The sequence below is a fragment of the Manihot esculenta genome, chromosome 3, assembly GCF_001659605.2.
Source record: "Manihot esculenta cultivar AM560-2 chromosome 3, M.esculenta_v8, whole genome shotgun sequence".
Lineage (NCBI taxonomy): Eukaryota > Viridiplantae > Streptophyta > Magnoliopsida > Malpighiales > Euphorbiaceae > Manihot > Manihot esculenta.
The window spans coordinates 28,852,886-28,877,778 of NC_035163.2; the positions used below are offsets into that span (position 1 = coordinate 28,852,886).

The 24,893-nt window shown below is 37.5% G+C and overlaps 2 protein-coding genes and 1 non-coding gene across 4 annotated transcripts; 2 read left to right on the forward strand and 1 right to left on the reverse strand.

Annotated features, from left to right (window-relative positions):
* The first annotated feature begins 7,706 nt into the window (after positions 1–7,706).
* LOC110610591 (splicing factor U2af large subunit A) lies at positions 7,707–16,899 on the forward strand. The gene is made up of 10 exons (XM_021750577.2): positions 7,707–7,942; positions 8,505–10,092; positions 10,204–10,341; positions 14,003–14,074; positions 14,625–14,666; positions 14,790–14,879; positions 15,063–15,170; positions 15,263–15,355; positions 15,517–15,596; positions 15,688–16,899. Exons 2-10 carry the CDS (start codon positions 8,683–8,685, stop codon positions 16,352–16,354), a joined length of 2,700 nt encoding a protein of 899 aa, XP_021606269.1. The 5' UTR covers positions 7,707–7,942; positions 8,505–8,682; the 3' UTR covers positions 16,355–16,899.
* A 388-nt stretch (positions 16,900–17,287) lies between these two features.
* On the forward strand, positions 17,288–17,359 carry TRNAM-CAU. Its single transcript has one exon. It is a non-coding gene; the product is annotated as a tRNA-Met (tRNA).
* A 751-nt stretch (positions 17,360–18,110) lies between these two features.
* LOC110611752 (protein NPGR2) lies at positions 18,111–23,592 on the reverse strand. Of its 2 annotated transcripts, XM_021752192.2 has the most exons (6): positions 23,239–23,592; positions 22,354–22,634; positions 21,053–21,305; positions 19,198–20,414; positions 18,912–19,065; positions 18,111–18,696 (listed from the first exon to the last, which is right to left on the reverse strand). In XM_021752192.2, the coding sequence occupies exons 2-6, from the start codon at positions 22,606–22,608 to the stop codon at positions 18,380–18,382; spliced, it is 2,196 nt and encodes a 731-aa protein (XP_021607884.1). In that variant the 5' UTR covers positions 22,609–22,634; positions 23,239–23,592; the 3' UTR covers positions 18,111–18,379. The 2 variants fall into 2 exon arrangements, with proteins under 2 accessions (XP_021607884.1, XP_021607885.1); XM_021752193.2 differs by lacking the exon at positions 23,239–23,592 and having other exon boundaries at positions 22,354–23,204.
* Positions 23,593–24,893: the final 1,301 nt, after the last annotated feature.

A 24,893-nucleotide genomic window follows, 5' to 3' on the forward strand; every position in this document is an offset into this window, starting at 1 on the left:
CTGTCGCCTAGCTCCGTATGTACGGATGTGTCAGGCGCCTGCTCCATGCGTAACGGCCATTAATTCTCCTCTGATACGTATGATTCTCCTCTGATACGCATGCGGAAGGACCTACCAGCGGGGCATCTTGGTCATTTTCCCCTTTTCGGGCTAGGTTGAATGGTAGGGCTGAAGTTGGGCCTGGTGAGGGCCTGATTACTGGGCCGAGAGGTTTGGGCCGGTTTGATTGAGGAGTCTAGGCGGAGTCCGGCCCTATGACTGAGCGGGCTGAACCTGGCTCTCGAAGGGAATTTTGAAGCCTTCGGATCATGGACTGTTTTCATGGGCCTGGCCTTTTAAACCGGGGTGAAGAAATCCAGCGATCATCAATTGCCCCTTTATCTCCTCAGCAGTTATTCCATGACTGGTGAGGGGATAAATCTTTAAACTCTATTTATGACCGTGTGGTCCGAGAACTGTTCTTGTCGAAGGTATCCCTTTCTTGCCTTTTTATTATTTTTGTCTGAGCGTCGGACTCTCGTGTATGTTTTTTGCCCTTGAGTATTTATGGGTTGTCTTCTCTCGAGCGTTTTGCGGGCTTTTTGTTGCTTGGACCTTTCTCTAGGCCAGCTGAGTTGGTTTAGTGTGAGCGGTCAATTCCCGAGGTCGGTGCCTCTTATGATTGCCCCTGATTCTCTGTTTTGGCTTTGTATTTTGGTATGCAGTTTGCTTAAGAATCGCCTTGCCTTAATTCGGTCTGCCTATTGGTTTTACCAGTACTGCGCTCGTTTTCTTGAGATTGGCATGGTGCTTTGGTACTTTTGGCTGTTGTGTGAGATCAAAGTCTCTCTACCTGATGACTCGAGGTCCTTTGGGAGGTCGGAGTTTAGCTTTTTATGGTTCCGTGCCCCAATCTTTTATGTGAGATCAGAACTGTGTTCTTATGAGTTGTTTTTGCTTGTAGCACCGGATGATCTTGGGGATTCTGGCCATTTTTTGCTCCGGGAGATCTTTGAGATCTTCGCCGGCCTTCTACCTTAGTGAGGTCTTCTACCTTAATGAGGTCTTCTACCTCTCCGAGAGGTCTTCTACTTTTCTGAGGTCTTCTGCCTCAGTGAGGTCTTCTGCCTCATTGAGGTCTTCTGCCTCATTTGAGGTCTTCTGCCTCATTGAGGTCTTCTACCTCTCCGAGAGGTCTTCTACTTTTCTGAGGTCTTCTGCCTCAGTGAGGTCTTCTGCCTCAGTGAGGTCTTCTGCCTCATTGAGGTCTTCTGCCTCATTTGAGGTCTTCTGCCTCTTTGAGGTCTTCTGCCTCATTGAGGTCTTCTGCCCCATTGGGGACTTCTACCTCATTTGAGGTCTTCTGCCTCTTTGAGGTCTTCTGCCTCATTGATGTCTTCTGCCTCATTGAGGTCTTCTGCCTCATTTGAGGTCTTCTGCCTCATTGAGGTCTTCTGCCTCATTGAGGTCTTCTGCCTCATTTGAGGTCTTCTGCCTCTTTGAGGTCTTCTGCCTCATTGAGGTCTTCTGCCCCATTGGGGACTTCTGCCTCATTTGAGGTCTTCTGCCTCTTTGAGGTCTTCTGCCTCATTGAGGTCTTCTGCCTCATTTGAGGTCTTCTGCCTCTTTGAGGTCTTCTGCCTCATTGAGGTCTTCTGCCTCATTTGAGGTCTTCTGCCTCTTTGAGGTCTTCTGCCTCATTGAGGTCTTCTGCCTCAGTGAGGTCTTCTCTTGTCAAGACCTTATTTGAGGTCTTCTCTTGTCAAGACCTTATTGAGGTCTTCCTTTGTCGAGACCTTATTGAGGTCTTCTTTTGCTAGGACCTCGGTGAGGTCTTCTTTTGGTAGGACCTCGGTGATGTCTTCTTTTGTCAAGACCTTATTGAGGTCTTCCTTTGTCAAGACCTCATTGAGGTCTTCTTTTGTTAAGACCTTATTGAGGTCTTCCTTTGCTAGGACCTCAGTGAGGTCTTCTTTTGGTAGGACCTCGGTGAGGTCTTCTTTTGTCAAGACCTTATTGAGATCTTCCTTTGTCAAGACCTCATTGAGGTCTTCTTTTGTTAAGACCTTATTGAGGTCTTCCTTTGTCAATACCTCATTGAGGTCTTCTTTTGTTAAGACCTTATTGAGGTCTTCTTTTGTTAAGACCTTATTGAGGTCTTCCTTTGCTAGGACCTCAGTGAGGTCTTCTTTTGTCAAGACCTTATTGAGGTCTTCCTTTGTCAAGACCTCATTGAGGTCTTCTTTTGTTAAGACCTTATTGAGGTCTTCTTTCGTTAAGACCTTATTGAGGTCTTCCTTTGCTAGGACCTCAGTGAGGTCTTCTTTTGCTAGGACCTCGGTGAGGTCTTCTTTTGGTAGGACCTCGGTGAGGTCTTCTTTTGTCAAGACCTTATTGAGGTCTTCCTTTGTCAAGACCTCATTGAGGTCTTCTTTTGTTAAGACCTTATTGAGGTCTTCCTTTGCTAGGACCTCAGTGAGGTCTTCTTTTGCTAGGACCTCAGTGAGGTCTTCTTTTGTCAAGACCTTATTGAGGTCTTCCTTTGTCAAGACCTCATTGAGGTCTTCTTTTGTTAAGACCTTATTGAGGTCTTCCTTTGCTAGGACCTCAGTGAGGTCTTCTCTTGCCAGGAGATCTTGGGAACCCTGGTATTCATGCTCCGGGAGGTCTTTTAAGATCCTCACCGGCTGTTTTTATTTTGTTTTCCCGAGAGTTCTAGGGGATCCCGGTCTTCTTTATTTTTCCGGGAGTTCTAGGGGATCCCGGTTTTCATGTTCCGGGAGGTCTTTTAAGATCCTCACCGGCCGTTTTTATTTTGTTTTCCCGGGAGTTCTAGGGGATCCCGGTCTTCACGCTCCGGGAGGTCTTTTAAGATCCTCACCGGCCGTTCCGGGGTGACCTCGGGGCCCCGCCGGTTGCCTTTGTGCCAGGAGGTTCTTACGGGATCCTGGTCTTTTTGTTCCGGGGTGACCTCGGGGCCCCGCCGGTTGCTTTTGTGCCAGGAGGTTCTTACGGGATCCTGGTCTTTTTGTTCCGTGGTGACCTCGGGGCCCCGCCGGTTGCTTTTGTGCTAGGAGATTCTTACGGGATCCTGGTCTTTTTGTTCCGGGGTGACCTCGGGGCCCCGCCGGTTGCTTTTTGTGCCAGGAGGTTCTTACGGGATCCTGGTCTTTTTGTTCCGGGGTGACCTCGGGGCCCCGCCAGTTGCTTTTGTGCCAGGAGGTTCTTACGGGATCCTGGTCTTTTTGTTCCGGGGTGACCTCGGGGCCCCGCCGGTTGCTTTTGTGCCAGCCTTGTACCTCTGAGGTCTCTATGTCTCAGAGTCTTCTGAAAGATTTAGGATTTTTCTGCAAAATAAGAACTTGCACAGAGCACATATAACGAGGGTGCTCGTTGTTAATTCAATGATATCAATCAATAAATAATATGTTGCCCTAGACACTTTAGCTTTATATTTCCGTTTTTAATTTATAAAATACTATGCTCGAACATGTAAAATATTGTGAACAGTGTAAGTATTATTTACACTTTGTAATTCTGTGATCAATAATAACTGCAAAATGATAAATGAGAGCTGTATAAAAGACTCTTGATCTTGAGGTTTGTCTGGTGGTGATGATGATAAATAATTAATTGCTTGCAGTAGTTGTGGATCGTGCATAAGCTAATTTTAATAAATCATTTATAATGGCATTGCTGTAATATTTATAAAGTATTTGGGTACTTACCTCCCAGTGATCAAGAGCCACGCCGACCACTTTTGCATGGATTGTATGGGCGTGTTACTTTACTCTGATCCCACCAAATTCAATCTTGAAAAATTGATAATTTTGGTGTTTGGCCGAGCTGGTGTAGTCCGAACTCCTCACTCGTGTTCTTCTGCAGTTTTCCATCGACCTTTATTTCAAGTTCTTCCATCGACTTATTTTTCATCATTTGTGGTGCGGTCCGACCTCGTCTATTTGCTGTTCAGAGCTGTCTAATTTATCCCACCTGCTTGATTTTTCCTCGTGAATCTCCTTTCTCTCTTTTTTTTTTTTTTTTTTTTTTTTTGAATATATTCCCATACTTTAATGAATAAAATCATGAAAAGACTACAGGTCTCAAATTTCTCTAGGAAAAGACATGAAAGGTCCACACATTAATTGAAAATTGAAATTTTACTTGAGATTCCCTATTTCCAAGCTCTGTGGCAGAGAAACTCACAGTGACATATTAAAGTCTTTCAAATCACCGCTGGCATCCAGGTCGTGCAACTAGATTACGGATTCGAGGTTACTTCCACAACACATTGCGGGTTCCAGGCAAGGGGTCACTTCTATGAAGTTTTAGGGAGTGGATTTCCTAGTGCTTTCTTGTTGAGAAGGAGATTCATTGGTTTTCTCCATCTCCTGCAGCTGCTTTTGCCATCTGGCTTGCAACTCATCTTCTTTAAGTTTGAGTTCCTCTAGCAATCCCTGCTCGAATATTAGCCCAGTGAAACAAGCGCGGCTTATCTTCTCAGCATGTACAGGATCTCCCTAAACAAGCAAAAGCGCATTGAATGGAAAAGAACCAAACCCAGAAATATTTCTCTGCAGAACACTGATTCCAGAAGCCAAAACCCAGGAAGAAAGGTAACGCTTCAAACACGGATCCGACCTCGATCACAGATCTAAGCTCGAGCACGGATCCGACCTTAAGGAGTAATCTAACGCTGTGGTCGTCGGATTTGCTGAACTCCTTTCTGTCTTGCTATTCCGACCAACTAACTTGCTGATTCAAATCATGAGGGCAGTCTGGCCATCCGACCAGGAATGCGGGATCATCCTCCAACATAGCTTTGACCCCAAGCTTACATCTATCTGACTTCACGATTTCACTCTCAAGCTTGGGTCCGTCAACTATTAAGCATGAGCTGATTTATCCATGTGGTTCGATGCCCAGTCGGGTTCGCGATGTTTATTGGGAATCTCTTGTTGGTTTGTTGAAGTCGTTCTTTCCCATTTCGCTTTTCCGACTTGCCTGAGCTTTTCCTCCGACCTGTTGAGCGTGGTCTGCTGGAGCCTTCCCACTCAAAAGTTGATTATCTGGTGGTGGTGTCTGCTTTAATTCTTGAAGGCTGTGGTTTCTTCCCTTGCAGACGTGGTGTCAGCTCCATCATGCCTTCATATCTGGTCCAATTCGGTATCGCGACGACCTCACTTGTTGGAGCTTGACCAGACCAGCGACTTCTTCATCAGGTCGGCGCGCCTTTAGCACCATCATGTCTGTCTATCTGGTCTATTTCCACATCACCCCGACCTCATTTGTCGGGTCTTGACCAGACCAACAGCTTCCTCCTCAGGTCGGCGCGTCTTTGGCAGCTCGAGCTCTTTCCACTCCTGCTATTTCTACATATATATATATATATTATTTTTATTTATTTATTTATTTATTTATTTTTTGTTTTTTTTTTAGCTTGGAACCTTACAGCCAACCTGCCCATCTAACCCTTACAATATATATATACGGCCGACCTCACAATTTCAACAAATATATTATGCATTCTTTCTTCTTTTTACAGAAAAAATTAAAATTTATACTTACAGGCAAGCACTTCGATCTGAAGTTTCATCTCGTCAGATCTCAAAGAAAAAGTTAGTAGTAATAATATTCAATAAATGTTAAAATAAACAACGAGGGTAGGAAAATGAAGATTAAGAGACTGTTAAGATATTCTTACACCAGCTGGGTATTTCCTTTCAGCTGGGTTACTGTAAATCTCCAGCTTTCTTTTTCGTGTAAGCTTTCTTTTTTGTATTGTCTCCCTGTCGCCCCGATGCTTTCCATCTGTCCTGAAATGCGACTCCAACCTCGACCACGAATCTAGTTTCGAACATGGATCCGACCTCCTTTTTTTCTTACGGACTCCTCTTCTCTTTCTCTCACCTTCTTCTTCTCTCTTACGGACTCCTTTTTTTTTTTTTTTTTTTTTTTTTTTACAGCAGACCTCAGGATTTCGACAAATACATATACTACTCACCCTCTTTTCTTTTATAGAAAATATTCACCAGACTTATGTGGATCTCAATGGGTGGATCTGAAAACTTTTGAGATAGTAAAATCTCTTTCGTGGAGGGCACATTCCCGGCCAAGCTCGGCGAGGGGTTAAAAGGAATGGGTGGTTGGTTGTTTGGAGTTGTAGGACTGGAAAATAAGAACCGCTGCCCATCTTGGGCAGAGCTCAGATTATTTGGAATGACGTTAAGGTTATTTTCTTGGTGGTTTGCCATTGTGGATCTCAGTGGGTTTTGAAAGTGAAAACTCCGGTGATGAAAAGATCTCCTTCGTTTCCCACAGACGGCGCCATTTGATAAATATTTTCCTCTTCCTGGTCCATGATAGATCTGGTTTTCTTCTGGGTCCCTTCTTGCTGGGCTCTCTGATGGATCTCTCCATGTTCTTCCTGGTGAAAGGACCTGTAAATAAGAAAGAATGGTCAGGGGCCTACCGGGTGTGCCCCGGCAGAGGCCCTCCGACGCTCAAGTCAGATTTTATGGCTCAGAGTAGTATATTTAGGTAAGGGTTACAGTAAGAATAAAAATGGTGTCCAGGAAGGAAAAGGAAGAAGAAGAGATCCCCCCTCTGCGTGGCTTCTACCGTGATATATATATCTGTCTCTCTGCCACAATGCTAGCTGTCTTCTGTCGCCTAGCTCCGTATGTACGGATGTGTCAGGCGCCTGCTCCATGCGTAACGGCCATTAATTCTCCTCTGATACGTATGATTCTCCTCTGATACGCATGCGGAAGGACCTACCAGCGGGGCATCTTGGTCATTTTCCCCTTTCCGGGCTAGGTTGAATGGTAGGGCTGAAGTTGGGCCTGGTGAGGGCCTGATTACTGGGCCGAGAGGTTTGGGCCGGTTTGATTGAGGAGTCTAGGCGGAGTCCGGCCCTATGACTGAGCGGGCTGAACCTGGCTCTCGAAGGGAATTTTGAAGCCTTCGGATCATGGACTGTTTTCATGGGCCTGGCCTTTTAAACCGGGGTGAAGAAATCCAGCGATCATCAAGTATTATTTGTTTTCTTATATATTTTTTTACCTTTTTTTTCCCAAATTACTTTAATAGAAATAACATTATTATATTCATAATTCCTTCTAAAAAAGAGTAATTAATTTTTTTTTATTGTCCTCTTTGTCTCCATTCATGTTAATATTTCTATAATTTACCCATTAAAAAAAAAAGTTTAATAACCTATTTCATGTTAAAAAAATAATATAAATAATTTTTTCGATAATATTAATCGTTATTAATTATATTTTATATATTGTTTGATTTAAATATTTTATTTTTTGAAATGTGAATTTTTTTTTTAAATAATTTAATTAATTTAAAAAAATTAATTACAATATAAAAAGTGAGAGTCTCTTCTTAAAAAATGATAAATCAAACAAGTAAAATTTTAGAAGTTTCTGGAAATTTAATGTTAATGAATTCAATTACACCAGTCTAAGTAGGGGTTTAGTAGTTGATAAATGTAGTATTAATTAATCAAAAGTTAAAATAAATTTTTGAGGAAATTTATTTTCTTAATTAAATCAGCTTAAAATTAACTTTTTCTGTTTGTAATAATTTATTTTATAAGAAAAAACTTAATAAATTATTAGCATAATTTTAAGAAAAAAATAGAATTTTTTATTTTAATTAAAAAAATAAATAAGAAATTTAAATTGTATTGAAATTTTTTGTTTTACACAAAGGAATAAATGGTGGATTATGTCTATGAAATTTGGTAACACGGGGAGCGGGCTTCGTCCAGCGATTGCGGATAAAATTTATCGATGGGCCGTCTGCTTCATTTAGGTTTCTAATTTTCGGTTGCGATTGCCCATTAGACGGACAGCAACAGTGAAGATAGTCTTAAAAGCCGCCTCTCGCTGCCACCCCAGCCCCAGATTTCCGATTTCCCCAATTTTCACTCCGCCAGCTGCTTTCCGAGGTACACCATATCTTTAGCTTACTCTCTTTTCTTTGTGCTTTGGAAATGCTGCTGAATTTCTGTATTACTATTGAGCTTTTGATTGTGGATGAATGATTCTGGAATTTCTTCAATTAATACCAAGAGATGGAGTGTCGTTATCTTGTTCTCGTGCTTATCATGAAGCTTACCTGTGGTATTTGTCCCTTCTTTTTTTTTTTATCCCCAAATTTTGGCCAACTAATAAACTCCCTTTAACCCTAATTTATTTGGAATTCGTGGGGGCTTTTATTGTGCTGTTGTTTGTGGGTTTCTTGTACTATTCATGTCTTGTTTTGATGGAATTTATGGAAGCTGCAGTTGAATGCTAGTTTGGCAAGTTAATACTCACTGTTAGCGTCTTAATTAACATTGTCAATGCCATGTTTATACTGAAGCTTATAAATCTTTGTATTTTATTTTAAAATTCCCTCTGGTCTTCAGGCACGTGATTGTGTTTTCTGCCTGCTTTGCTTGTTGAGGGGCTTCCACTTGTTTAAACAGATAGAGCATAGCTACATTGGCTAACATTTGCTTGTTGCAGGTTCATTTTTCATTCTCTAGGTGAAATAGTATTTTCAAAGAGTTGCTTTGAGAAACAACCAGCATTCGATTGGCAACTTTGTATGTTGTGCTATCAGACTAGAATAGTGGTCTGAATCTTTTCCATAGTTCATTAGGGCAGCAGAACTGGTTACTGGACTAAGTTTGAATTAGGAAAGATGAGCAGATCTGCTCGTCATAAAGAGAAGTATGGAAAAATTAGTGAGATCCCCCAAGATCGCTACCATGAAGGAACTGCTGCACGGACAAGGCCTTTAAGCTTTGACGAGATTATGTCAAAAAGGAAAAACAAAAAGCAACTGTTTGAAAACGGAAAGGGGGGAGTTGTAGAAGATACAAAAGGAGATGGAAGTACTGAAAAAGTTTCTCATCATTATGGATCTGATAGGGTTGATTCACGAAGTAAAGATTTTTTCCCTGTTGCCCAAAGGCTTTCTTCAGAAGTTGATGCAAAGGCAAGTTCCAAAAGGAAAGAAGAAAATACTTACATGAAGGATGGCTATTTAGCTAAAAGCAAAGATAGAGAAATTCAGGATTCAGAAACCAAATCGAGGGCCAAAATAGACAGAGATCAGAAAGCTAAAGGCAAGAATGATGAAAAAAATTATGACAGGAGAAAAAAAGATGAGCGCAGAAGCAGTAATGCTGAAAATGAAGCTTTAAATAAATATTCAAGGGAAGTAATTAAAAGAGATAGACATGTGGATGATAGTAGAGGAAGATTTGAGAGGGAAAACAAGAGAAAATACCGAAATGGAGTTGACCAGAAAAATAGAGATAGGCATTCCACAAGAAAACACGATCCAGGAAGAGGGCATGATTCAGAAGCTTCAGACAGAAAGGAAAGAAAGGAACTACCTAAATCTAATTTTGAGGAATTAAAGCTGAAAAGAAGACGATCAAGGAGTCGAGAGCATGTGAACAAAAAAAGGAGGTCTATGTCGCCATTGCCAAGGTCACCAAAACATGCATCTTATTATGGTAGGGAACATGGGGAGCCATCCTCATCACTTAAAGGGAGATCTGATGTTGACAAGAGCAAAATTACGAACAGTGGTTCTACTTCTAGTGCCCATTATAAGAGACATGGTAGCTCAGCAAGTGGGCTTGGTGGCTATTCACCAAGGAAGAGAAGAACTGAGGCTGCTGCAAAGACTCCTTCCCCAAGTAAAAAATCACCCCCAGTTAAACGCTCACCAGAGAAGAAAGTTGCTAAATGGGACCTTGCACCAGGAGCAGACATGCTTTCTGTGTCAGTTCCTTCTAGTTTTCAACTGTCAAACCAAAGTGCATCCTCAAACGTGCATGAAGCAGTCAGTGTAGTTCATGTTGCTTCAACTCCAATCAAGCCTCTTTCACTGGTTTCGTTCAATATTTTGCCAACCAATAAGAATGACTCCATTGACTCTGTTCAACTAACACAAGCTACCCGTCCTATGCGGAGGCTTTATGTGGAGAATTTACCAGACTCAGCCTCAGAGAAAGCTGTAATGGAATGTCTTAACAATTTTTTGATTGCTTCAGGTGCCAACCATATCCGGGGATCCCTGCCATGTATTAGCTGCATCGTAAGTTTCTAACTTCTTCAGTCAATGTGCTTGTTCCTATTGCTTGTTTAGTGTATGGTTGCAATTTAGAGGTTTTTGCATGTCTTACAAGTTAATGTGTTGTAACTGCAGATACACAAAGAAAAGGGCCAAGCCCTTGTCGAATTTCTTACACCTGAGGATGCTTCAGCAGCTCTTGCTTTTGATGGCTTTTCATTCTTTGGTTCCATATTAAAAATCCGACGCCCAAAAGACTTTGTTGAAGTGGCAGTAAGAATGACTATCCTACATTTATTTATTTAATTTTCCGTGTACTGATCTTTACAATTTCTATAATTGCACCGCTCTTCACTGTTATTTTGTGTGTTGTGGATGTGTTTTTTTATGTAATTTTTCATTCTAAAGGCACTTAATAATGCTGGATTTTTAGTATGGATTAAAGCTGTCAATAATATATTTTTTGTTTGTCATTTGGATGATGTGCACTCGTCACATAAATCTGTATCAGTCCCCTGTATAGCTGCAGGATCCCTTTAAATGTAACTTTATTACTTTTGGTTTATCTGATGGAGCCTAGATAAATTATGGTCGTTTTGGCTAGCAAAACTTCTTGTTCTGTGAGAAATTGTACTGCCAATCAGAGTCAATTTAGTGCAACTCCTTGTGCATGGGCGATATTTATTTCATACATATGTACACATTTGTGCAATTCTCTGTGTATATTAGTACCCTTATTAATGCTATTATCATGTGAGCATGGGAAATGTAGGTTTTGACACTTCTTGTTACTCATAGATAAATTGCTCCTTTACATATGTATAGATATATAGCAGCAGCAGTGATTTGGAATTCAGTACTTTTGATATGATCAAGGTTGTTTTAGTTTTATGATGTGAGCTTAATTGTTAGACTATAAATAAAAGTTTTTAGGAAACATGATTACATTGGCAAAATTTGAATAAAAATGTTTCAGAGGAAATATAGCATACTTTCATATACACCTATCGTGTATAGTGTTTCAGTTTGTCGTTCAGTGGCATCAGTCTAGATTTTCACCTAGAACTTGTGCACTTCATTAATGTGGTTTATGAGACTTTTCCTTTTGGTGATCAAGTTTTTAAAGAATAATGATAGTGAACTTTCCTACCTTCTGGTCTCATTAGCTACTGTTTGGTATTGAGATGGAGCTATTTAATCCTATGTGCTGAAGTCCCAATTCCCAAGATGTTGCTGATGTAGCTGCTTGTTCATCCAGTTAAGAAACTTAAAAAGGAATCCCAAATAATTTCCAGCAAATTAACCGGTCAATTGTAAAGAGATGCATGTGCAATTATCCCACAAAACGCAGTGATTTATAATAAAACCCACTTGCCATGTTAACATTGAGTTTTCTTTTATATTCCATCCCAGCACTAATATAATACTTGAGATTAGCTTAGGTGATCAAAAGTATAAATTAAATTGTGACCTTTGTATTCTTCTAGTACTTGCTTGCATAAAATTATTGTTCAAGGACCACCTTGCAGAAGTGTATTAAATCTGAGATACAAATCTGGGTGTATGCCTTAGGTAATCCTAAAGATATAGAAACGGTTCTTGTAATTGTTAGACTTCACATGATTTCACTGTTGGCTTTCCTAGGGTTACTTAATTTTGTTTGAATTCTAGATAAAATTCAGATTTGTTTTCAACTTCAACACTAGGAAATGTTGCTGTAGCTCCACTAAATTTATATTGCTGATGGAATATTCTGTTTGTCTAGTTATATGAGTCTATATTCTGACTGTCACGTTGGAATCTCTTAAATAGGGTGTTTATATTGGGTGTGTCGTAATTCACATACTGGACGGTGGTGAAGCTGTCTCCTAAATAAGAAGATGTCCAGGTGTATTGACAAGCTTCATGTGCATGGAGCTTCCTGTTCTGGCATTGATTTTTGGGCCACCGTTCTAGGCTGCTCAAACAGTAATTTTTTCTGATAAAATATAGTGCACTATTTTCCTCATTTGATACTTAACTTCCAAAATGTGTTGAGATGGATTGCTTTAGGATATTTTGTGGTCTATTGAGTTATATATCATCTAAATTTGCCAAGGCTTTGCTTGATTTTATGTTCCAAATTTTGCTTGACACAATTATTTTGGTGATAATCTCCTTATAATATTGTCATGCAGTGTTTCAGATCTGGCCAGGATCTTTATCTGGTTAAGCGACTGGGTCGATGAGTTAGTGGTTCAACAAATGTTCGAAAAAAAGTTTAAATAGTAATCAAATATTACACTTAACATATACGTAATTCTTAATTTTTTTTAAAAAAAATTTATATAAAAATATTCTTCTTTCAAATATTATTTAATTTTTTTTGTTATTAATATTTATAATTAATAAATGAAATAAAAAAATGTTTTTATAAATGAATAACTAGCTTAATGTTTATTATTAATTATTTATTAAAAATAAGAATATAATAAACATTATTTTATAATTATAAATAAAAAGGTTAAAACGTAATAGCACCTCATTGTGGGTTGGACAAACATATTAATTTTTGTACCTAGAAATTCAAATCCATGTTGATTTTTTAATAAAAAAAATTCAATTTATAAATTACGGATAGGGTGAACTGGGTCATTCAGGTCAATATTTGGTTCACTAGGTCACACGAATTAATGAAAATCTCAGCAAGGTCACTTAGTTTATTCCAGGTCAATTCCTTATCCCATTCAAAACCTAGCCCAGTTTACCAAGTCAACCCTTCCAAGCCGGGTCTGATAACATTATTGTCATTTGATTGCACCTTTCTAATCCTTCATTATTTTATTTTGACTTAAAATTTCCTTTTGCATGCATTACATGTATATCTTCACTCTTGCATTTGAGTATTTGCTGTTTTGGCATTTTCTACTGAAGGGGGACCATATGATTTGTAAGGGGAGCAGTATGAGGTTTGTGGTTCCACTAGCATGACATGTTATTTTCATTTGTTACTTAAGAAGGTGATAATTGTTCTAAATGAATATAATGCTAACATTATTTTCCAAACCATTTTGGCTCTGAAATGAATGGATGGAAACCGTCCAAAAGTTTTATGGTCAATTCAATTCCTGATCCTTTTCCAGCGATATTGAGTCCCTAGGAAATGGAGTGCATATGCATGCTTTATGGATATCAGTTTTCTGAGAAGACTTCCTGGAGTTCCTAGGTTAGGTAGTGCTTCATATGCTTGCTTGAGTGTGAGCATTTGTGGAGATGTGACAACATTGCTCTAATTGTCACATAATGTTTTCTTAACAAGTATTATTATTATTATTATTATTATTATTATTATTGTTATTGTTATTGTCATATTATGTTCTAAATGCTGCAAAAATTCTTTCCTAATGCAATATTTGTTCCCTACGTGTACTTGGTATTTGACTTATTTGTACCGGAAGTCGGTGTTTGTCAACAGACCTATTATTTTAATAGTCACCTCATAGTTAATCTTTTACTATATTATCTTTTGGCATTATCTATCCTTTCTAGAATTTGAAGATGATGACTTTGGGTTTTTACTTTTGCTGTACACATACTAATATGTGGGTAGATTCTTTATCTTATGGCTTTGTTCCTGTGAGATTAATTATCTGGTCCCTTCTATGGCATCATTTCAAATTATCAGGGATTGTTCTCTTTCATTATGGAACCAGCCTTGTGAAATTAAAGGCTTCACTATTTTTCCCCCCTTAGATATACTGTTTTTTGTTTAACTTCTAAATTCTTTTGGGTGATGATACTATGTTGAAGTTTGTCTCAATTATAAACAGAAGCCATTTCTTTAATTCAGCTAGTACTTCCTTCCTTGCATTTATATGCCGCTTTGCTTTTTCTGAGGTGTATTTGTGGTTATTATTCATGAGCAGGTTTTCAGACAGTTGCTATTTTCATGCAGACTGGTGAACCAGAAAAGTCAATGACTGCGGGCAATTCAATAAGCAGTATTGTGAAGGATTCACCACACAAGGTATGCATCATCATCTTTCTTCTTGTTCTTTGTTATTTAATTTAATATTATATTTTTTTCCTTCTATTTCTTGTTGACATGGATTTATCATCAGTTTATTTAAATAAATCTATATTTTGTGGATTCTAATATGAATTCTGAGTATGTTTGAGCTTGAGCCTGACATACATCCATTTGTATTCTTTGATTGAGTGGATGTTATAGCCCAAGGCTTTGAGAGTGTTGCTCATAAGTCATAACATCACACTTTCTGTGATATCATATCTGTTTCACTTCCATTCCTTATATAGGCCTTATTTCACTTGCAGCTCATCTTTGTGCTCCTCTTTATTATTATTTCCCCTTTCTTTGTGTACTTTTTTTTGGTGGGGGTTGGTTTGTTGGGTGGGGGAGGCGGGTGGTTATCAAATGCAATATATTTCCTCTTGAGTTGATACTGCTTGCCCAAGGACTTGGTCTGTATTGTACATTGTATTGGATTATTGCACTTCTCTTTTTCTTTCTTTATTTATCTTGTTTTTTAAATATAAAAAAAGAGTTGTTGATGCAGATCTTCGTTGGTGGAATTCCAAAGGTCCTTTCTTCTAAAATGGTAAGATGACATAAATGTTTGTGATCTTTAGTACAACTCGTTCCAATTTCTCTTTACTTTCATTCCTTCAGGGTCTTAAAATGATTCTTCTTATTCCTTTTCTTTTGTGGGGTACTTTTCTAGATTATGGAGATTGCAAGCGCTTTTGGACATTTAAAGGCCTATCATTTTGAAAACAGCGACAATCTCAACGAGTCTTATGCTTTTCTAGAGGTAATGGAGTTTAAGAGGTGGCATGCCCATCGTCCCCAGTTTGTGGGGCATCCCCTGCGTGTTGATGCTTTACATAATTGCAATGTCTCCACCAGCTATTTATGATTCATTTTCCTTTGTTGTAAATTATCTCTTCCCACTTTGACTGTGTAAGCATTTCTTATTATTATTTTTTTATCCCAGTATGCAGACCAATCAGTTACATTCAAAGCTTGTGCTGGACTGAATGGTATGAAGTTAGGAGGGCAAGTGATAACTGCAGTTCCAGCTGTTCCAAATGCATCAACCTTGGTAATTCATGCTCTTCGATAGATTATTTGTTAAATAGACTGTAGAACTATTACAAGCACAGATTCACTGATAAAGGTAACGACATATGCTAGGAAAATAGTGGAAACCCACCATTCTATGGGATTCCTGAGCATGCAGTGCCACTTCTTAAGAAGCCTACACAAGTTCTGAAGCTTAAAAATGTGGTATGGTATATATCACTTGGAATTAGATTTAATTATTTTGTGATTTTTTTAGTGTTTTATTTCTTCACATGGTGTACGATAACCCTTTTGTTTTATCAAATTGATTGCCGTATTCTTAAACTACCCTTTTGTATCCTTGTTGTTTTTGGAATATTAATTAGTTCGATCCAGAAGCCCTTCTGTCACTCTCTCATACTGAAATTGAAGAAATACTGGAAGATGTACGTCTAGAGTGTGGAAGGTTTGAGAAAATGACCATTATTCATTTGGTTTTCACCTTCTTTGTTGTTCAAAACATGGTTTGGTTACACGCTAGTTTCTCTGTACTGCAGGTTTGGCGCTGTCAAATCTGTTAATGTTGTCCAGTATGATGCAACTCCCATCTCCACCTTGGTAGCATGTGGAGTCGATGATTGTATAGAATCTGCTGGGTTAGTAAATGATGAAACAGAGATGCGGAAAGAAACTGTGGACTGTAAAATTGTGCAAGGCGATGGTATGGAGGATGGTAAACCTACTAGCAATCTTATGGAAGATGAGTCATTTCAAGCAGGTTCAGTTGATAGTGATTCGTCCATTGAAAACCTAGATGGCAAGAGCATATTCAACTCCCAAGAACTTACTCAGGAGGCCTCAAAAGATGAATCAGAATGCTCTAATGACAAGGTCGCTGTTAATATTCAAAAGGGTACGAGTGTGGAAGACAAATTGCCCAATAGAGAAGAGTTGAATGTGGAGGAAGTAGGTGGAAATATAAAGGAATCTTCTTTAGATGATGATATAGTAGGATTAGATGCTACTGTGAAAGGAGACCATAAGGAGGAAGAGAGTTGTGATCTTGGCCACATTTTTGAGCCAGGCTGTGTTTTTGTAGAATTTGGAAGAACAGAAGCCTCGTGTATGGCTGCACATTGTTTGCATGGACGGTTATTTGATAATCGCACTGTGGCAGTGGCATATGTTCCTCTGGATGTTTACCAGACTAGGTTTTCGAAATGATCCTGTGTATGATGAAACTGATTTGTTAAAGCGCATATATTGAGAAAAGATGTTGGAATACAGTAAGTCTATGAATGGCAATGTGTAACATTATAACATTCTGGATACAATATCTATGCCAACATTGCCCATTGTGACATGTAGAAAATAGTCAAAGTTCCAACCTGTTTGTTCATATGAAGCCAAAGCTGAATGACCGGAATCTGGAATTACTTTCGGAGCCTGAGTGGTGTACAGAAATTTCAGCTGCTGAGTTGGTGAGTCGCATATCAGGTTTGAGGGCCTTTTTGTCGAATGCATGAAGGTGGTGCTGGAAGAGAAGCTGCGACTCAACTTTTCTTTTCGCTCTCTTTCTTTCTTTTTTTTTCTTTTTTAACCATACTGATTTACTTGAAGTAGCCATTTTTCAAGAAATTGTGCGACTTGTTGAACCTATTGACATTTTGTTAGTACTGCTGGCTTTTTGATGCAAGCCTGAAACTGAAAAATTATGAGTTAATGCATGTAATCCAAGAGATGAGTGTATTTGGCCATGGGTTTTATCATCTCCCTTCTTTCTTTTTTTTGTTGAAAGGCTTCCAGCTGATCATGCTAAAACTAAATAAAAATTATTATTTACTTCAATTATATGAAAAATAAAACCTGATTTTCATTTTTAAAAATTATATTGTTTAATACCGCATTCGATTTTCTCAACGATTTGATTTATTATTATTTTTTTTTTCTGTTTTAATTGTTTTTCAAGGATTAAGAGCTACACTGTGGGATAATAATTTTATCAATGGTGAAAAGTTAATAATGAAAATATTTATAATGTTCAAAATTTTAATGAAATTGATTATAATTGTGCTAAAAATTGAAGAAAAAAAAATGTAAAAAACCTATTGGAAAAATTATATGTTAAATAAATCATAAAAGCTTACATTTCAACAAATCAGAGTGGCGCAGCGGAAGCGTGGTGGGCCCATAACCCACAGGTCCCAGGATCGAAACCTGGCTCTGATAAAGAGAAGGCTTCCTTAAGTTTTTTTTATTTATTCAGATTTGGTGGTAGGCGATTGTCAAACTGAAGTTCTCCACTAAGATTAAAGACACATAGACAGCCAATTCCAAATTCCTTCCTTGCAGTCTGAGAAATATATATGTTGCTAAATTATTAATATAACAAGTAAATTTATTTTCATTATGTATTAAAGAAAAATACATTAAGAAGTTGATTAAGATATTATTAGTTCAAAAGATGTGATTTATAATTTAGAATATTTGAATAAAAAAAATAAAGTTTATTTTTGTGAGATAGAGATGGAGTAAAGACGGATTTATAACTTGCCCATTGCCTCCAAAGAAATTCTTTTATATTAGGCTTTAATAAATATATTTGTTTCTTACTTTTTCTTCACTTCATAATTTGAATTTGTTCACAAATTCATTGATTATGTTTTATTTCTGATTCATAAAATAATAATAATAATAATAATATAGCATGTCTTAAAAAAAGTTCATACAAAAAAAAAAAACAATATTTTCATAGTAAAAGTAAGATTAAGTAACACTTGAATTAAAAATTTGTTTCTTCAATTTTTCAAAGAAAAATAATAAAAAATATATAAATATTGATTCAAAATATAAAATACTGAAAACAACTGTACAAATAATAAAGTTATATTATTTCTTTTAAAAATAATAAATGTGGGCAATATAACGGTCTGATCTGATCAGCTTTTGAGCTCCAAAGCTTAAAAAGCAACATAATCAATAAATATAAATTTTAATCCTTTGATTAATATAATCTTAATTAAGTTAAATATTACAACAAATGAGATCTCATTTTCAATGAAGCAAACAACTTCAAAACACTCATTTATTTTTCTCTCACATCTGTTCTTTTTCCCACTTAGCTTTTGCACTTCAATAAGTATCATCCAACAAAACTTTCAACAACATACCTAAGTCATATGAAACCACCTTTTCAAATACAATTTACAACTATATATCAACTTACAGAGACAAAATATACGTCCTGTGTCATCTGAAGGGTTCAACTGGTGCAGATTCTTCGAGAACAGCTGCAGCCTCGAAGCATTCGGCTGCCTCGAGTGCTGACACACTGGCATCATCCTTGTAGAGCAGCCCGAGATTGAACCATGCAGAATGGTTCATTTTGTCAAGTTGAAGAGCATCAGTAAGAAAGCTTCTGATAATGGGCATTGATTGGCTACCTAGCAGCTTGAGGACACAAGCAGTGGATATCAAGCTTGGGACATGAGTGGGGTCAACATCTAATGCTGCCCTGAACGATTTCAGAGCATCTTGGTGCAAACCCTTTGCTTCATAAAGTAAGCCTGACAAAATCATCAGGTTTTTTAATGCCATAACATAATTGGATCAGGCAGAAAATCCAGTTTTTGCTTCACCATATGCATTTCATAATTCATACACTGAAGGAAAATGCTGCAACATATGTCGACAAACAAGTTCATGGAGAAATTTGATCATGTGCACATGCAACGAGAAATAATGCACGAATGGAATATCTGCAACTATTTATTTTATTTACCTGCGGCGTGCCATCTTGAAGCAGAATAAGGACTAATGGCCTTGGATTTTGTAAGACAGACCTCAGCATCCCGCCATTGAGACAAACTCGTGTACACGTTAGCTAGATCATGCCACGTTTCCATTTCCAATCTTCTGTCGTGGTTTCCTCTACTCTGCGAATGAAAAGGGAAAAAAATGGTGATGTTTAAAAAGACAACAAACAACTATGATATGTTGTCGCAATAAACTTAAACTGCAACTTTAAAATATCGAAGCCTAATCTGAATGTCAATCTAGCCGAATACCTTTAGAAGCTTCTTTCCACCACCAAAGGTTTTAGTTCGAACTTGGACAACAGCAAGAAGATGAGTATAGGTCTGTATGGCATTCTTTAACTGGCCCTGTGCAATCTGAAGTTTAGCTTTGGTTCGTAACAGTTCTCCTTGGTCCCACTTCCCAGTCTGATCTAAGGCAGCATTGACTACCGTCTCCGCATCAACAAATCGTTTTTGAGCTGACAATATTCGTGCTAAAAGAATAAAACTTCTAACACTAGATCCAGCCTCCAGTTTCAAGAGCTGTCTTGCATAATTAAGTGCAATATCCAACTTCCGCTGCTCAGCATTTTCTAGGCTAAGATGGAAAATAATATGAGAATCTCTTTCTCTCATTACTTTCTCAGCAGTTTCAAATGCATCGAGTGCTGCAGACTGCTTAGAAGTCCTCTCAGAATCAGAAGGAACTGATCTGGATTGAGTTGACAGTAAAAGACCCAGTAAGCAGTTTGCACCGCTTACCATCTGGCCACACATACCATGCAATTCAGAAAGTGCTTTGGAAGCGTATGTAATCCCTTCTTCAACACAAATCGTATTCTCTGCACAAATTTTTGAAGCCAGTAGTAATTCCAGTATGCAATCGGGATTCTCTCTGTTATTAAATAAATTCCTCAAAAGATTCAAAGCCACTGTATCCTCACCCTCTCCATGGTAACAGAGAGCTAGAGTGCAGTATCTTTCTCTTCTTTCCATGGTTCCTGGGAGCAACTCTTCTATCTGATAGGCTAATGCCCTGAGTTCCCCAGAAACAGACAGCGCAAACGAAAGGTGATCAATTATCATTGGATCCCATCCAATCCTTCTGTAAGCAAATTTTCTTAACAGAATCAACAACAAAAGAACAGCCTCTTCTATATTGTTTCTCGGCACAAATGATCCTTCCATCTGCAAACGGAGATTTGGTGGGCTTGCCTCAGTACCACTATACAAAAGAAAAGTAGCAAATTCTTTTTGTATCTTGGTTGTGGTCTCTGTCTCCAGATTCCAATGATAGAGAAGGGCCCGTCGGTATGATAAGATAGCTTCCTGTGGAGCCCCAGCAAGTATGCACAGCTCCGGAAGCAAGTCAACAGCTTTGTTTAGAATTTCTTGTAGTTTATGGTCCGTAGAAAAATTCTCAGGCAGGCCTTCTGGCAATGCAGATTCAACAGTATCCAAAATCACTTTACATGATCGAGCAGCTTCTGCACAAACAGGCCAGGAAGATATGTTAGTCACACAGTAGTGGTAACACCAACATGCTCCCACAGAAAGCCTTTAATTTCTCATAAATTCCTTCTTCTTTTTTTTTTTTCCATTTGTAACTGTGCTGCAGGAACACAGGACACTCACATATGCAAATGTAGACGAACAGAGAGAGGGAGAGAGAGAGAACTATGCTCAAAGAATAATAGAGCATAGTACTGTATAGAAAACTTAAAATATTATCAAAGCCAACCAACATTTTCATTACTCAATATATAAACAAAAGTTGATGAGATTCATGCTTTCATAATTTACTCAACATTTTCATTACTCAATACAGAATCAAGTTCATTTACTCTTTTTCAACAAAAAATCCTTTTCATTTATTTATTGTTTAATTTGAACAAATGCACAACCTGAAGCATTCAAAGAAATTGAATTTCACGAGAAGTTCTTCACCCACAGTTGGTCCAACCAACATGGGGATCCTGTAGCTGCAAGGAGAAATTTGCCAGGGACACCCAAGGCTCAAATATACACATTTATGATTGGCAGCAACAAGATATTATGCCACTCTACCAACCAAAAATAATTAAGTAATGAAAACTGGGAACAGAAAATAAAGTGACAAATATACCTCCAAACCTTCCAAGACCCTGCAGTGATTTTGTTTTGAGAAAAATAGCTTCAAGAAGTAAACTAATAGCATGCATAGACATAGTTGGGGCAGCATCACTTTGAGAACGGCGTCGGTTTTGTTCACACCTTCTAGAAAGGGAGACTTTCATCTTGGAAGTCACAGCAGCAATGTCAATTCCTTCAAACACATGAAGTGCTGCTTCTATATTTCCCTTCTGATACTCGAGCCTTCCCAACAATGCTCTTGCTTCCTATATAATAAGATGGCACTTTAGCTAAGTGAACATGTTTGGAAATGAGATTTGAAACTCTAAAAGAGTCTTTATTTACAAACTTAACATGAAATCCAAATTTCACAATGAACTCCGTTAACCCATTTGATTTTCATGTCAGTTGGAAACATTTAAAAGGCATAGAAAATAAACATGTTACGAGTGTGACATATGAATTAGCATATTTTACTAGTCCAGCAATACGAAACTGATACATCCAGGATGTTATAAAATGAATCGAAAATTGAATTCCTAATGTAAACAAGTGAAACAAATTGAACCCCCATCCGATAAACCTTAACTAGCAATGCAGTTGCACCCCCACTATCTACTTAGCAGTAAGCATGTTGTCGCTATTTCCATCATTTAGATGATCCCTTGAAGGAATTGCCCAATGACGACTATTCCTGTGCATGACTATTAGGTGCTCCATTGAAAGAATAAGAAAGAAGGCACCAGAAGTAAATATCATCCAGAAAAGCCTAACCAGAAATGACACTATATTCACTTTCCATGATTTTCAATCTCTCTTCCCCTCTATACACAAACTGATAAATTAAACATATTTAGCAATACTTGAAGCAAACAACTTAACATAAAAATGGAGTACAATAAGCTGGCATCCTACTCTAAACTAGTTAGTAAGCAGAAGTTGGACTCTCAAAATGGTTATGCCATTGCCATTGGCCCGTTTTCCAACCTGATAGATTCGTGAAGACTTTTCAATTGTCTATACCTAGCAAAGACATTACAGCTAAATAACTGAAGACAGAAAAAGTTCTGGAAAAACTTTTTCCATTTACAGCATGCCATCCACTCTCACGGGAGAAAATCATATAACCCATAAATGCTTCTTCAATATGAAACATTCATTCAAGTGGCAGCCATCACCACAGCCATTAAATTGTGTCTGTTCAGATGTGATAAAGAAGCCATAATTCTTTCACCTGTTTTAACCTTTTCTCATGGCCATCAACATAGAATAGAAAAAACAAAAAAATTAAACGGAGAAGAAAAAAGCGCAGACCTCATAGTTGAGATAACCACTCTCACGAAGAGATGACTCTGCTTCTTCAATGTTGCTATTATCAATCTTTGTATCTACCTCACCTGCTCGAGAGGAATAACCACTTGCTGAATAGTCCCTAGTTGCCAAGGACTCTGATGAAGCAGCCATGTCATCTACTCTTAACTGCTCCCCTGAACGAATACACTTCATCATCTTCCACAGTCTCCCTCTAATGCCAACTCCCCACTTTTTTATCCGATGCTTAAGTATCATAATGTTTCATTACACTTGATATTCTTCTAAAATAACATTCACAGTAAGGCATACAAAATTAGAAGCGATTCAGAAAGTTAAACAGCATAACCTTCATGCAAATGTTACTTCCACTGTTCTGGGAATAGGAATAAAATGTTAACATCTAAGCCAGCTAAATTGTCAGAGTAAAGTTTAATACTTTTTCCTGCCAAAGCAAAGAAATTGACCTCCCAATTCGACAAAGAATAAAGTTTGAGAAAATGAACCCAAAAGGTCATTTTGTTTGGCACACTGCAACTCTTCAAAATCACAAAGTGAGAACTCAATCATCCAAAAAGTTTCTTGAAATGAAAATCAAATTCACTAGTGCAACATGATCAATCAATCGGTCCATAAACATACACTGCTACCTCAAGAAAAGATAACTGGAAAGGTAAAAGAAAAAGGGAAACTTCAGAAAACCCAGGGAAAAAATTTTCCAGCAAACCCAGACGAATTTGAGCACAATATAAGCCACAAATGAACGAAAGATCATGATTGGCAACTATAGTCGAAAGTGAAACAGACCCATTACAGCATAGACAAAATTAAAAGCTGGGATAAAAATTAAAATAAAAATAAATAAATAAGAACTCCAAAAGAAAGTACCTTTCATGGAAAAAAAGCATCGACAGAGCCCACAACACATCAAAACCACCACAGTGCATCTCCACAATTCAATAAGAATCCAAAGCTCCAAAACTATAATGTCTTTTTCCGTCACTATGTTAAATTTCCTCTTTTTCTACTTTCCCTGTATAATTATCCTTATTCTTTTCGTTTTATTTTTAAATTGCATTAGCTCAGGAGTTGTTGAAATTTCAAATAGTATATAGTACTGAAAAGGATGGATAACTGAAGAAGGCACCCTTCAATTTATGAAAAAATCAAGTCTTTGGTATTCTTCAGTGTCAAAGGTGTGAACGGGGGAAAGCTTCGGGAGGGGAATTGCAGCTTAACATAATATTATTTGCATACTTAATTGTTCTTTTTTAAAATAAAATAAAATAAAATAAATAAATAAAATATTGGAGAGGTAATGAAGGCTTGTTGGAAGCAGGGATGCATGGGACCCAGATGGAAATCTACCACCACCACTCAACTCCAACTTTGGTCAACCGCCGGCCCCATAAATATAATTAAAACCTAAAACCATTTCTTCTCTCTCTACGGTGTTTCTTCGACGACCACCGGCGAGTTATTATTAATAGGATAATTTACCACTTTTTAATATTAAGTCACGTCTAAGTTAATGATTTACAGCATGTTTGAATGAGTAAAAAAGTAAGAGAGAAAATAAAATTTAAAAATAAAATATTGTTTTTTCATCTAACTTTTATTTAAATGAAATAAAAATGAGGAATAGAAAAAATGTTAAAAAGAAAATTAGAATTATTTATAGAAGAGAATTAATGTAAGCAATTTCTTTATTTATTTCTATTGTAAAATTAAAAATATCACATTGAAATACCATTTAATTATTATGGACAAGAGTTATGAAATTGATGGAGTTGGTTTAAGAAACCCATTAGATTTTTCAAAATCAAATGCAAAGAGACCTAAAACCCATTTATCTCAAGTCATTTTGGGCTCATTATCCTATTTATTCCAACCCCACAAGGCCACCACCAGCCTTCTTCTTCTTGACGACAATCTGATAATTACTTAGGCTGAGCTTAGTTAGCCCAGTTTCTTAATTTTAGGTATCCTGCAGGGAGGGCACTTGAGTTTTAATAGGGCATAGCAGAAGGAGTAATAATGAAGACGACACATACTAGCCTTCCTACTTACTCTACAGGCCATTAAATTATCTGTCGCATTCCTCAACTTCCCTATTATTGCCGCAACTTGATCAGATTATCCATTCTAGAATTCCAAGTAAAGCTTCTGCTGGTCCCATGCATCCCATCATAATTTCTCTAAATATTAAGAAAAAAAAAAAAAAAAAACCCAGAAAATTAAAGACAAGGCATGTGATGAGGTAATGAGCAAGACATTGAATTCAAATTCCTAAGTTTTGGGTTTGTAGCGCAATGAAAGCAATGTGGTTCACAGCAATATTTCAAATATAAAATTAATTATGAGTTTAATACAAGAATCATTTGCCTATGATTATAAAGAGATTAACTATATAAATACAATCATTATATTATCTAAATTGTTTCTATGATTCTACCATTAGTTCGTGATTGTTTTGATTTTATTTATTTTTATTTCGATTATATTTTTTTTTTAAATATATATAATTAAAATTTAATTCAATA

Bases quoted from the DNA above. Each gene is read 5' to 3' on its own strand.
- LOC110610591 (XM_021750577.2), top strand. From the start codon at position 8,683: ATGAGCAGATCTGCTCGTCATAAAGAGAAGTATGGAAAAATTAGTGAG. The intron at 14,667-14,789 runs GTAAGATGACAT...GTACTTTTCTAG, and splicing joins AGGTCCTTTCTTCTAAAATG to ATTATGGAGATTGCAAGCGC. The intron at 15,171-15,262 runs GTAATTCATGCT...GACATATGCTAG, and splicing joins TTCCAAATGCATCAACCTTG to GAAAATAGTGGAAACCCACC.
- LOC110611752 (XM_021752192.2), bottom strand. From the start codon at position 22,608: ATGATACTTAAGCATCGGATAAAAAAGTGGGGAGTTGGCATTAGAGGG. The intron at 20,415-21,052 runs GTATATTTGTCA...CTGTTTGTGCAG, and splicing joins GGGTCTTGGAAGGTTTGGAG to AAGCTGCTCGATCATGTAAA. The intron at 18,697-18,911 runs GTAAATAAAATA...TGATTTTGTCAG, and splicing joins TTCAAGATGGCACGCCGCAG to GCTTACTTTATGAAGCAAAG.